This window comes from Salvelinus namaycush, chromosome 13, assembly GCF_016432855.1.
Source record: "Salvelinus namaycush isolate Seneca chromosome 13, SaNama_1.0, whole genome shotgun sequence".
NCBI classification, from domain to species: Eukaryota; Metazoa; Chordata; class Actinopteri; order Salmoniformes; family Salmonidae; genus Salvelinus; species Salvelinus namaycush.
Window position 1 is genome coordinate 1,912,467 of NC_052319.1, and position 14,665 is coordinate 1,927,131.

The 14,665-nt window shown below is 41.9% G+C and overlaps 1 protein-coding gene across 8 annotated transcripts in view; it reads left to right on the forward strand.

Moving 5' to 3' along the window:
* LOC120058170 (LIM domain only protein 7-like) overlaps positions 1-14,665 on the forward strand; it is an 85,103-nt gene that overhangs the window by 50,438 nt on the left and 20,000 nt on the right. For 7 of the 8 annotated variants that reach the window (XM_039006640.1, XM_039006639.1, XM_039006636.1 and 4 more), the window contains exons 5-11: positions 699-826; positions 2,091-2,778; positions 4,673-5,020; positions 5,395-5,509; positions 8,841-9,002; positions 13,323-13,510; positions 13,788-13,851. In XM_039006640.1, coding sequence (XP_038862568.1) covers positions 699-826; positions 2,091-2,778; positions 4,673-5,020; positions 5,395-5,509; positions 8,841-9,002; positions 13,323-13,510; positions 13,788-13,851 — 1,693 coding nt within the window. The remainder of the gene's footprint in view (positions 1-698; positions 827-2,090; positions 2,779-4,672; positions 5,021-5,394; positions 5,510-8,840; positions 9,003-13,322; positions 13,511-13,787; positions 13,852-14,665) is intronic. The other variant, XM_039006641.1, reaches the window with a different exon arrangement.

Sequence of the window (14,665 nt, forward strand, 5' to 3'; positions counted from 1 at the left end):
CAGAAGAAAAAGAGGGGCAGGAAGCAAAAGTTAGGTCAGTTCACAATGTTTCATCATGTCCCACTCAGTTCATGTAATTATTCCACGAAATATCAGTGAGTATGTTATGGCCTCATTCTTACCTGTTACTGTGCTATATGTCTATCAGTTGTGTGATAACATGGTGCAGCAGTATAGTATGGTGTGTTAGCACAGATTTAGGTCATTCACGGGCCCCAATACACATGGGACATGAGGTGGGAGGAGCTAAACTGACACAAATAGGATACCTCCAAATGTAGTTTGCTCTCTCTCTCTCTCTCTCTCTCTCTCTCTCTCTCTCTCTCTCTCTCTCTCTCTCTCTCTCTCTCTCTCTCTCTCTCTCCCTCTCTCTCTCTCTCTCTCTCTCTCTCTCTCTCTCTCTCTCTCTCGCTCTCTCTCTCTCTCTCTCTCTCTCTCTCTCTCTCTCTCTCTCTCTCTCTCTCTCTCTCTCTCTCTCTCCCCCTCTCTCTCTCTCCCCCTCTCTCTCTCTCTCTCTCTCTCTCTCTCTCTCTATTTCTCTCTCTATTTCTCTCTCTCTCTCTCTCTCCCTCCCTCCCTCCCTCCCTCCCGGCTAACACCTATCACATTAGCCACCCTCAACATCCGTTAGGGGATTTAAACTGTTACATTCATTTTTCCAAGATGCACGTTTCTGAATTTGCGTTTCTTCTCTGCAGGATCTCACCAAGTGGAAGAACCGTCGCAAGAGCTTCAACTCTGATATTGTGAAGAAGAAAGAGGAGAGGGAGCAGACCACAGCGAGCAGCGGAATAGGGAGCCGCGGTTTCCAGGATTCCAATCGGAGGTAATAGAGTGACAGGTAGACACCAGGGCCAATGATTTAATTCGGGCTCTCATCGGAAAACAATTTGCAAGGGGAAATTTATAATGAGGCTTTCTTACTGGACATGTCCAGTTGATCCCAACATGGCCACGTAGTCCCTACCTGTTCTTCCGTTTGGTGCCTGATGAACATGACAGTGGGGATGTGCTCATGAAATATGGCCTGATTGAATGTAAGACTTACAAAAAGAAGTCTATGATTGACGGATTGATGAAAGTACTGTATCTGCTAGACTAGACATCCTCAAATACAAATCCTGCATGTGTTCTAGTTATTATGTTCTCTATATTCTATACAGTTACCAAAGGGCATTTGGGCTAGCCATGCTCCGACAAGGTATAAATCATTCTTTTTGTACAGACAATTAGAAACATACAGTGGCTTCAGAAAGTATTCAGACCCCTTGATTTTTTCCCCACATTTTGTTGCATTACAGCCTTATTCTTTGTCGTTACGGGGGTTTGTGTGTAGATTGCTGAGGATTTAAAAAAAATCTGTAACAAAATGTGGAAAAAGTCAAGGGGTCTGAATACTTTCTGAAGGCACTGTATAATCCTTTATTGGTTGTATATGTTTTGTATATGTATATGTTTTACCCTGTTTTAAAGTATTTTGTCATCAGAATTCTAATCAGTATTTTTAGATGTGTTTTCACTCTCACTCAAAGCTGTCCTGTTACTGTATAAGTACAGTAAACACCGTTCGATGACAACTCAGGCACAAATACAGGACCATGCAAACGTTTGTGTTTTTTTACAGACTTTTGATGAGACGTTTGCCCTGAGAGAAAGTGACCTGCGACTGTGTTAATGAATGAACAGTAATTGTTTCTCTGCAAAGCGTTGTGTGAAAGCGTAATCTAATCGTGGCTTAAATCCTACCTCACCTCTTTTTTTGTTCTTTCAAACTTCTCTTTCCCTCCCCCCTTTCACTTTTCCTCAATCCTTTTCTCATTCTGCCCTCTCCTTTTATCCCCCTCCACCTTTCACTTTTTTCTCTGGTTTTCCCATCCTCCCTTGTCTCTTCGGTTCCTTTCTCTCTAACACCCATCCTATCTTCCTTTTACCCTGCCCTCCTCGCTCTCTCTCTCTCTCTGTCTTTCTCTCTCTCTCAATCGCTTACATAACACCTTTTAATCCCTTTCCCTTCTCTCTTTCACCTCCCTTCCCTTCCATCCCTCTCTCCCCTCACCCTCCCTCTCTCCCTCTCTTCTCCATCCCCACAGCTCCATCGGCAGTCGCCTCAACTCCCTCGCCTCTCTGGACCAGGACGTGTTTGAAGACTCCGCCCCGGTCCTCCGCACCCTCCCTCCGAGGAGCTACACCTTCGACAACCCCTACACCCCTCTTGACCGCCTCAGACCCACTAGCTCCTCCGTGCTAGAGGCGTGCGCTGCCACCACGGCAACCAACAGGGCTGTCTCGCCTTCTAGGGGCAACATGAGTGACAGTATCGACAGTCCCTTCGGTTCTGGTAGCGACGCCACCAACAACACTACCACTGAGGGTCGCACCTCCAACTACAACCCCTACGTTCAAGCCCCGAATCCCTCAGAGAGAGCCCCAAGCCTGACCTCACGGTACACCAGTGCAGCCAAGACGGAGGAGACCTTCAGCACCACCACCACCCCTAGCCTACTACCCAAAGCGCACGAGCCCAGTCACCCATGGCTGGGGAAGGTGTCTGAAGAAGTGACCCCATCCACTGGTGGTGGCTCTCTGTACAAACAACAGCCACAGTACAACTCGGTGGTGATGGACCCACAGCCCATGCCTCCTGGTGTGTCTCGGGTTTCTGCCTCTCTCCCCAGGAGCTACATGAGACCGGACAGCGCTCGGCTCACCTCTGTCATCATGCCAAGGCCCTTCGGGAGCCAGTCCACAAGCATCGCATCACTGCCCCGCGCCTACACCGTGAGTACTGTAGTATACAGTAATATTACCACACTTTCCAGTTCTGTCTGTGTGTGTAGTTGTTTGTTACCTCAGGACTGCTTTCTGCAGAAACTGCTTTTAGTAGACTAGAGGATTTGGGTGAGGTACTTCAATGGCTGTGGGTTGTGTACTTGGTTATGTTCATTAGGGCACGCAACGTTTTTGAAACTTTTACAACAAAACATTTAAATGAATGTTTCTTAATGGACAAGTCCAGATAATCGCTACCTGTTTCAGTCCATTTTCCTCTATTTGTTACATAATGAACAGGACCTAAGACTGTAGGAATGTTGTATTGTGTCGGTTGCAGCGTAGTCTATTTCCAGTGTAGTAGTTGCTCACACGCCTGATTTGTTTTATCTGTCAGTGAATAATGAATGAAGCTTTTTTGAACTATGTGACTGTCACGCCCTGACCTGTGATATCTCTGTTTTCTTTATATTTTGGTTAGGTCAGGGTGTGACTAGGGTGGGTACGCTAGTTTTGTATTGTCTAGGGTTTTTGTATTGTCTAGGGTTTTTGTATGTCTAGGGGTTTTTGTTGGCCTGATATGGTTTGTTATGACTTTGATTAGTATTTGCTCACAACTTTTAATTACACTAACAAAGTACATTTAACCATGTAAAAATAGGCTCCCTTTTAACCATATAAATATACAGTGCATTGGAAAGTATTCAGACCCCTTAACTTTTTCCACATTTTGTTACATTAGAGCCTTAATTTAATTTGGATTAAATAAAAACAAATGATCATCAATCTACACACAATACCCCATAATGACAAAGCAGCAACAGATTTTTAGAAATGTTTGCAAAAAAAATTACAATAAAATAAAAAGTATACCTTAATTACCTAAGTATTCAGACCCTTTGCTTATGAGCTCAGGTCCATCCTGTTTCCATTGATCATCCTTGAGATGTTTCTACAAATGATTGGAGTCCACCTGTGGTAAATTCAAATGATTGGACATGATTTGAAAGGCACACCTGTCTAAATAAGGTCCCATAGTTGACAGTGCATGTCAGAACAAAAACCAAGTCATGAGGTCGAAGAAATTGTCCGTAGAGCGCCAAGACAGGATTGTATCGAGGCACAGATCTGGGAAAGGGTACCAAAACCATGGCATTGAAGGTCCCCAAGAACACAGTGGCCTCCATCATTCTTAAATGGAAGAAGTTTGAGACCACCAAGACTCTTCCTAGAGCTGGCAGCCCCCAGCCAAACTGAGCAATTGGGGGAGAAGGGCCTTGGTCAGGGAGGTGACCATGAACCCGATGGTCACTCTGACAGAGCTCTAGAGTTCCTCTGTGGAGATGGGAGAACCTTCCAGAAGGACAACCATCTCTGCAGCACTCCACCAATCAGGCCTTTATACTAGATTGGCCAGACAGAAGCCACTCCTCGTTAAAAGGCACGTGACAGCCTGCTTGGAGTTTGCCAAAAGGCACCTAAAGGACTCTCAGACAATGAGAAACAAGATTAGCTGGTCTGATAAAACCAAGATTTAACTCTTTGGCCTGAATGCCAAGCATCACGTCTGGAGGCACCGCTCATCACCTGGCCAATACCATTCCTACGGCAAAGCATGGTGGTGGCAGCATGCTGTGGGGATGTTTTTCAATGGCAGGGACTGGGAGACTAGTCAGGATTGAGGGAAAGATTAACGGAGCAAAGTACAGAGAGATCCTTGATGAAAACCTGTTCCAGAACGCTCAGGACCTCCAACAGGACAATTTGTAAACATTTTTAAAAATGTCATTATGGAGTATTGTGTGTAGATTGATGGGGGGACTATTTAATCAATTTTAGAATAAGGCTGTAACAAAATGTGGGAAAGGTGAAAGGGTCTGAACACTTTCCGATTGCACTGTAGGCTCCTCTGATGGCTGACTCTCAGAAAAGTGTGAACGGAGAGACGGATTTCACCAAGAAGCCGTCGGACCCCAGCCGCTATATCCAGGTCATGACCTCTGAGGACAAGGCGCACTCCCTCTCCAGCTCTGCCCACAGCAGTGAAGAAGAAGAAGAAGAAGAAGAAGAAGAAGAAGAAGAAGAAGAAGAAGAAAGGGGTGTGACCCCCACACTTGCCACAACACTTGCCCCTACCCTGGCCCCTTCTCCTGTCCCTTCTCAGGCCAGGAGTCCTTCACCCGCCCTCCAGACCCCAAAAGTGGCCTACCCAGCCCCAGTCAGTCCGTTACCTACAAAAGACACAAACCAGGTAGGTTTAGATTTTGGTTATGAGGCAGATTAGACTTTTTCAGGGCACATTTGCAGTATTCCAGAGCTGAAGCCAAAAATAGCACATAGTAATAAGGACATCACATGTAAAAACCAATTTGTTAAAGAAATGTTGGAATGTAAGTAGCAGTCACAGTACTGGAGCGAGCAAGCGAGTACGATGTGTACTGCATACTGTAGTGTCACTGTGCATACTATACTATGCAGCTAGCGCTACATACAGCAGGCGATACAGTAGGAGCGATGCTTTCCATTGTCAGACAGCAACTAATAATTCATAGTGAAGGACAAATGTTATTCTTTCGCTGGCTTTGGAACACAACCTGGCATTCTTAATGTGTGTGTGTTGTGTAGGAGAGCTACGCTGACATGCGGATCAGTCTCAACCAGAAGCCCAACAGCAGTCGAGACTTTGGCTTCCAGGCAGATTGGGACTCCACTGGAGCACACATCACCTCCATCCAACCAGGTAAACACATACGCACACACACACACACATTTAGCATGGTTAACACAAACAAAGAGTAACAACTGAACCAACTGTCTGATTGTAAACCGGGCCTTCGTACATACAGCATGTTGGAGGATAGTGAAGGAAGAATGGGCACAGATTAATGGCAATTAATGTAACGGTATCAAACACTTGGGAACCATGTTTAATGTGTTTGATACCGTTCCAGTCCAGCATTAACAATGAGCGCATCATTTGATTTAAAGTGACACCAGCCTCCACTGGCACAGCAGGCTCATCTCATCTCAGTGAGAAAGTTTTAAAGGTTGTTAATTTAAGCAATGGACAATATGTGAGACACTGGGAATAAAACTGCCCGAGGACATGATCATTGATCAATTACGAGCAAATATACCGTGCCCTTGTTGTAGTCTTCCTTTGACTTCTTACGCAACAAAGGACTGTAGTTGCTTGGTGAGATTTGATTCGTGGACAACGGCTTCACTCCCTTTTGTTCAAAAAACCATTCATAATTCACACAGAAGAGTAAATACCATTCCACTGCTAACACTGCACCAGTAGCTGGGGGTCCATGAGTTTGATGTGTTTGATACCATTAATAGGATTCTATTCCAGCCATTACAATGAGCCCGTCCTCCAATTTCTGCCTCTGCTGGCAACCACACGTAGTGCCAGATACCTTAGTACAGTGCCAATAGACCGTGAAATAGTGAAATACATGTAGTTAAACTAGTAATTTAATTACATTTTGCAGTAGCTTGTTGGTACTTGAATTAAATTCAAATATGGGTAGTGTTTTTAGTAGTTAATTACTATTTTGCCATGTAGCGGTGAAACTAACTACTGCAACTACACAGTTGCAGTTTCATACATTTTTGACATCAGACCTCCCTAATTCACACTTGAGACATAGTTGTTGCGTTTAATAGACTAAATTAAACATTATGTTAACAGTTGACTCCAGAGTGACCTGTTCTTGCAAATTTGTAGTCTATGATATTTCAGATTTAGATATTAGTATTCATCACAAAGTAGTTTAGTTCAGTAAACTATATTTATCTTTAGGGTAGTTTAGTTCAGTAAACTATATTTATCTTAAGGGTAGTTTAGTTCAGTAAACTATATTTATCTTTAGGGTAGCTTAGTTCAGTAAACTATATTTATCTTTAGTGTAGTTTAGTTCAGTAAACTATATTTATCTTAAGGGTAGTTTAGTTCAGTAAACTATATTTCTCTAAAGGGTAGCTTTAGTTCAGTAAACTGTACGTTTCTTAAGGGTAGCTTTAGTTTAGTAAACTATATGTTTCTTAAGGGTAGCTTTAGTTCAGTAAACTATATGTTTCTTAAGGGTAGCTTTAGTTCAGTAAACTGTATGTTTCTTAAGGGTAGCTTTAGTTTAGTAAACTATATGTTTCTTAAGGGTAGCTTTAGTTTAGTAAACTATATGTTTCTTAAGGGTAGCTTTAGTTCAGTAAACTATATGTTTCTTAAGGGTAGCTTTAGTTCAGTAAACTGTATGTTTCTTAAGTGTAGCTTTAGTTCAATAAACTATATGTTTCTTAAGGGTAGCTTTAGTTCAGTAAACTATATGTTTCTTAAGGGTAGCTTTAGTTCAGTAAACTATATGTTTCTTAAGGGTAGCTTTAGTTCAGTAAACTGTATGTTTCTTAAGGGTAGCTTTAGTTTAGTAAACTATATGTTTCTTAATAAGGGTAGCTTTAGTTTAGTAAACTATATGTTTCTTAAGGGTAGCTTTAGTTCAGTAAACTATATGTTTCTTAAGGGTAGCTTTAGTTCAGTAAACTGTATGTTTCTTAAGTGTAGCTTTAGTTCAATAAACTATATGTTTCTTAAGGGTAGCTTTAGTTCAGTAAACTATATGTTTCTTAAGGGTAGCTTTAGTTCAGTAAACTATATGTTTCTTAAGTGTAGCTTTAGTTCAGTAAACTATATGTTTCTTAAGGGTAGCTTTAGTTCAGTAAACTGTATGTTTCTTAAGGGTAGCTTTAGTTCAGTAAACTATATATTTCTTACGGGTAGCTTTAGTTCAGTAAACTATATGTTTCTTACGGGTAGCTTTAGTTCAGTAAACGGTATGTTTCTTAAGGGTAGCTTTAGTTCAGTAAACTGTATGTTTCTTAAGGGTAGCTTTAGTTCAGTAAACTATATATTTCTTACGGGTAGCTTTAGTTCAGTAAACTGTATGTTTCTTAAGGGTAGCTTTAGTTCAGTAAACTGTATGTTTCTTAAGGGTAGCTTTAGTTCAGTAAACTATATATTTCTTACGGGTAGCTTTAGTTCAGTAAACTGTATGTTTCTTAAGTGTAGCTTTAGTTCAGTAAACTGTATGTTTCTTAAGGGTAGCTTTAGTGTAGCTTAACTTCTTCCAGTGGGAAGTAATTGGTAGCTTGGTAAACTATATTACATAAAATTTAAATTTAATAAAAAAATAAGAGTTATGTAAAGGAAAGACACCAAGAGACAACAAAAAATACTATTTACGCACTATTTATACATACATTTTCATATTCTTAAATACAGTCCAGTTAAATTAGATCTTTAGAAAGAGGAGAGGCGCTGTGATACAGTATGTTTTTTAATCTGTTGTTTTTTTGCTAAACTTGCTTTTTGCCTGAGTAACCTCAGGTGGCAGCGCATTCCAGGATGACGTGACTCTATACATAACTAAGCAACGCATTAAATCTCTTTTTGGTTTGGGTGCCGTGAAGAAACCCATAGTGGCGTGTCTGGTGTATTCTGAAGTGTTTGAAGTGTATGCAAATACATTATACAAGTGGCTAGGCATTTTCAACACACACATGTTTCTTAAAACGACTAGAAGATAAGTAGTCAGTAGCAGATCATGTGCCCGGCCTTATGTAGGGCAGCCTCTATCTAGGTCAGATTTGCTGGGGTTGTCTCTCTCTAGCCTATACTGTACGTACTAGGGGAGTACCTGGTGCCTGTTGTCATTCCACCCCTGACTTTTCAGTAGTCCAGTTCTTTCTCGTCAATGCAAATGAGGGAAGGAGACAAGAAGCTGAAGCCACTTTAAATAATTGAGATGTTTTATTGCAATCGCTGCCTCTGTCATCTCTCTATTGTAACAGTTTAGATGTATCTTGACTGGTCTACATCACTACTGTGACACCTGTCTTGCCCTCTCTATTACTCACCCCAGTGTCTTCTCTGCCCCTATATCTGAGACCCGATTCCCTCTCTACATATCTATCTTACCCCCGTGCCCTCTACACTCTCTATATCTCACCACTGTTCCTTCCTTACCCTCTCTATATCTGACCTCGCTGCCCCTCTCTGTGCCCCGCAGGCAGCCCAGCAGAGCTGTGCCAACTGCAGGTGGGCGACGAGGTGCTGTCGGTGAGCGGGCAAAGGGTGGCAGAGATGAGCTACGGCAAGTGGAAGAGCAGCACAGAGCAAGCTCTGCAGCAGGGAAGCCTTACCATGGACATACGCCGTCACGGCAGGAACAGTGAGTAAACGACTAGAGAGAGAGAGAGAGAATGTGTGTGTTGTTACAGAGTATTTGTAGAATGTCAGTGTTATTTATGTTTGCTGTGTTGGTAAACTATTGCGACACGTTAAATTGGTCAGTACATTTTTCTGGTATCATGGCTCAATTATTTAATGGCAGTTTAATGATAATTTCCTTCGTTTTCTAATCCTCGGTTCTGGGATAACCCTTTAGTTAGTGTTATGTGTGCCCAGTTTTGTCCATCTTCCTTGTCTGTAGTTTCACTGTCTCTGCCTGCCTGCCTCTCTCTCTGTCTGTTTCACTTTCTGTATGCTTGTGTTTCTATACTTCTGTTTCCCCTTCTATGTCTGTCTGTCTGCCTGACAGTCTGTTTGTGTTTCTGAATCTTTTATCTCTGTCCGTTTCTGTCTCCCTCTGTTCTCCTTTGTGCATTCCTTATGTGGTGTCTACCTTGTGGAGAACTAACTCATACTCAGGCACAAGATCCTACAGGTCCGAACTTGGTCTTTTGACTCTGTACTCCAGCACTGGATTTGAAATGATACAATGAGGATGAGGTTAAAGTGCAGACTGCCAGCTTTAATTTGAGGGTATTTTCATCCATGTCAGGTGAACCGTTTAGAAATTGCAACACTCTTTGTACATAGTCCCCCTATTTTAATAGGGGGACTTTAATACTTGTGTATTAAAGTAATAACAAGATAAGTATTTGGTCTCATTTTCATAGCACGCAATGACTACATCAAGCTTGTGACTACAAATTTGTTGGGCGCATTTTCTGTTTGTTTTTGTTGTGTTTCAGATTATTTTGTGTTTAATAGAAATTAATGGTAAATAATGTATTGTGTCATTTTGACTCTACATTAAGGTGGATGCTACCATATTATGGATAATCCTGAATAATAATGAGTGAGAAAGTTACAGATGCACAAATATCATACCCCTAAGATGTGCTAACCTCTCATCATTACAATAACAAGGCAAGGTGTCACACTGGTATAAAGGATTTTGGAGACAGGCGCAGGAATACAAAGAGGTTTTTAATACACCCAAAACATGTATACAAAAACACACGATGCCTGTAATACACAATATATATAGCACGCAGCATAACAGCTGCATCAACGCATAGGTACTCACACCACCAATGGAGATGGGAACAATAATCGACATTCCAATGGAAACCACAGTTCCGGAGGGATCCGTGACAGTACCCCCCCCCCGAGCTGCTCAAGTAGTGCAACGACACTGACCCCGGGGACGATCACAGGAACGCAGTGCGGGTCGATCAGGACCCGATGCAGTTGCCGAAGTTGCGTAGTCGGACAGGCAGTTGCCGCTGCCGGATTGTTTGATGGACCTGTTTTGGCGACATCAGACGGCCCAGTTGCAGCTGCTGAAGTTGCTGCTGCTCCGGACGGACCAGTCGCAGCGTCGTCGGACGGGCCAATCCCGCTGTCTCCCTTAATGGTCGATTACTCTGTCACGTTGGTATAAAGGGATCAAATTACAGCGTGCCATGTAAAGGCACGGAGACGAAGAACAAACAAGCACGTATACAATTGAAACCGGGGGCGGCAGGGTAGCCTAGTGGTTAGAGTGTTGGACTAGTAACCGAAAGGTTGCAAGTTCAAATCCCCGAGCTGACAAGGTACAAATCTGTCGTTCTGCCCCTGAACAGGCAGTTAACCCACTGTTCCTAGGCCGTCATTGAAAAATAAGAATTTGTTCTTAACTGACTTGCCTAGTTTAAAATATAAAAAAAAAAAGGTAAATTTGTAAGTCGCTCTGGATAAGAGCGTCTGCTAAATGACTTAAATGTAAACCCAAACAAAAGGAGCGAGGAGTACCTCGAATAAAGAACACAAGCGCATAATGGTACCACATGGGACGAGACCCGTAATCATCTGCGCAATACACGCGGCACGAAAACCAACACAGCACAGGTACTCACACGACCAACGGACATAGGAACAATAATCGACAGCCCAATGGAAACGAAAAGGCAGATTTATACAATTACACTCAGGGAAATGGGGACCAGGTGTGCCTAATGACACAGTTCCGGAGGGATCCGTGACAGGAGGTTAGCATTTTGGGAGAGGTATGATATTTGTGCGTCTGTAACTTTCTCACTCATCATTGTTCATGATTCATTTATTTACAATTAGTGACTCCAAAATAACACAATACATTATTTACCATTAATTTATTTTGGGCACAAAATAATCTGAAACAACCAAACCAAACTGCAAATACATCCAACAAATGTGTAGCGTCACAAGCTTGATGTAGTCATTAAGTGTTATATGAAACCAAATACTTAACCTTTTACTAATTTAATACACATATACGGGTATTTGTCACAATACTTTTGTGTAATATGCTGTAATGTCTAAACGGTTAACCCAATATGGATGAAAATACCATCAAATTAAAGCTGACAGTCTGCACTTTAACCTCGCAGTTATTATATAACTGAGCCAAAACAAACCAAAACTGTAATTGTCACAGTACTTTTGGAGCTCACTGTAGGTTTTCACCAACAGGTTTACACATCCTACTATATCACGATTACACCACCAAAACATCAGTCAGTGTATTGATTTGTGTGATCTGTTGAATGTGCAATGCATATCAAAATAGACGCTTTTGTAGGAGAGCGTGTAAACCTGTTGGTAAAGCTAGGGGTTTGTAGATTGTGCATGGGTGCGGAAGGTGGTTTCTCTGTTATCCCCACTGTTCTTTAGAATGACACCATAACAACAACCTTATTTTCCCTTCCAAGCGGTAGCGTACAGTACCAGTCAAAAGTTACTCATTCAAGGGTTTTTCTTTATTTTTACTATTTTCTACATTGTAGAATAATAGTGAAGACATCAAAACTATGAAATAACACATATGGAATCATGTAGTAAGTCAAAAAGTGTTAAACAAATCAAAATATATTTTATATTCTTCAAAGTAGCAACCATTTGCCTTGATGACAGCTTTGCACACTGTTGGCATTCTCTCAACCAGCTTCACCTGGGATCCTTTTCCAACATTGATGAAGGAGTTCCCACATCTGCTGAGCACTTTTCCTTCACTCTGCGGTCCAACTCATCCCAAACCATCTCAATTGGGTGGAGGCCAGGTCATCTGATGCTGTACTCCATCACTCTCCTTCTTGGTCAAATTGCCCTTACACAGCTTGGAAGTGTGTTGGGTCATTGTCCTGTTGAAAATAAATGATAGTCCCACTAAGCACCAACCAGATGGGATGGCGTATCGCTGCAGAATGCTGTGGTAGCCATGCTGGTTAAGTGTGCCTTGAATTCTAAATAAATCACTGACAGTGTCTCCAGCAAAGCACCCCCACACCATCACACTTCCTCCTCCATGCTTCACAGTGGGAACCACACATATGGATATCATCTGTTCACATACTCTGCATCTCACAAAGACAAGGCGGTTGGAACCAAAAATCTCAAATTTGGATTCATCAGACCAAAGGCAAGATGTCCATTGCTCGTGTTTCTTGGCCCAAGCAAGTCTTCTTCTTATTGTTTTCCTTTAGTAGTGGTTTCATTGCAGCAATTCAACCATGAAGGCCGGATTCACGTAGTCTCGTCTGAGCAGTTGATGTTGAAATGTGTCTGTTACTTGAACTCTGTGAAGCATTTATTTGGGCTGCAATCTGAGATGCAGTTAACTCTAATGAATATATCCTCTGTAGCAGAGGTAACTCTGGGTCTTCCTTCCCTGTGGTGGTCTTCATGAGAGCCAGTTTCATCATAGCACTTGATGGTTTTTGCAAATGCGCTTGAAGAAACCTTCATGTCTTAAAGTAATGATGGACTGTCATTTCTCTTTGCTTACTTGAGCTGTTCTTTCCATAGTATGGACCTGGTATTTTACCAAATAGGGCTATCTTCTGTATACCACCTCTACCTTGTCACAACACAACTGATTGGTTCGAGCGGATTAAGGAGAAAAGATATTTAAAAATTTAATTTTACCAAGGCACACCTGTTAGTTGAAATGCATTCCAGGTGACTACCTCATGAATCTGGTTGAGAGAATGCCAAGAGTGAATGCATATCTCTTATTCATAGTTTTGATGTCTTTACTATTATTATACCATGCAGAAAATACTGTAAGTACTTTGTGTACTATAGTTGTATAGTAGTACCTTTAAAGTACTAGTACCTTTCCTAATGTTGTGCTTTCACGCCCACACATACACAAACACACACACACACACACACACACACACACACCACCCCCCCCCCCCCCTTTAAATATTTGCCATTGCCACACGTCGGCGACGTTCAGACTGGGACAGAGACCTACCTTCCCTGCCGTTTAAAAGCCACAAGATCATCAATCTGACCAGTATGGATCATCATCCAACAGTTATAGGTTCCCCCGACACAACCACCTTTAACGCAACCACCTGCTTGGATTTCACCTCTCGGGGATCCATGGAAACCATCAAGAAGGTCACTACCCAACCAATCATTGTGAGTTTTACAGGAAGACCTCGTGGTGTTGATCATGTTCAAATGTTTCGTATTAGCTTTCTTGCTATGTTACTCACAAATACCCAAATAAAACTTGATATATCACAAATTTGCAAACATGTTGTGACAAGGTTGGTAAGGACATTGACATAGGACATCATTGTGAAAAAACGTCTGATTTTTGTTTGTTGCATGGTCACATTGAATCTATATTAATACAATGTACTGATAAAACCCCAGACAGTTCTCAACAGGCTTTTAATTCATCTTGTTGCAGGACGTGGCATCCAATGGAGTGAATGGAGGCTTCTGTGACGAGACAGTGACCGTGAGAAACAAAGGTAAAGAGCATAGAGCAGATATACTAACCAGAGAGGTTATGACTAGCCTTTATTAACAGGAACACGTTTGAGAAAGCAATGACAACGTTCTCTCTTTGGGACTGTATGTGTTTTTGGTGGTGAATGCTCATTGTTCAATTATGTATAATTATGTACATTCACACATTTTGTTTGTGCATGCCACCACATGACTTGATCAGAGTGTGCAGCTGAACATTGTATGCTGGAAAACACTCGGTTTGTTATTTTTGATTAAAACAGAACTGCTCTTCATTAAATACAAATACCGAACCTGTTTTTACGTGAATTCCGTGATACGGTTAGCTTTTAACAGCTACTATAGGGCCGCTATTTATTTTTGCCGACGTTTACTGACACCGGCCATATTCAACGGGTGTTGAGTGTTCGTAAATTCAACAGTTATTCTGCGCTCTCTGGCACACTCAGACGAGAGTGCTCTGAAATCAGAGTAGATGGCTAGACTGAATTTACGAACTCACCCAAAATGGATACTTGCATAGTGGAGTCTTTTGTTAAGACATGTAGCTAGCTAGGCCTTACTGCCCTTCATGAATCTGCAGGTCGCTAACCAAACAGCCAGCTAATGTTAGCTACTTAGCTAGGTAAACAATGAACCATAATCAAGTTCAATATTAGCTAGCTAACATTAGGCTATAGCTAGCCAAGCAAATTGTTCTTTCTGTCAAAATTAGAAAGGTGTAATATCTGAAAATGTAGCTATCTACACTAATCATCATTCACTCATCATTCATGGTTGGAGGCATTTCCTGTTGGATGCCAGGGTTGCCCTTAG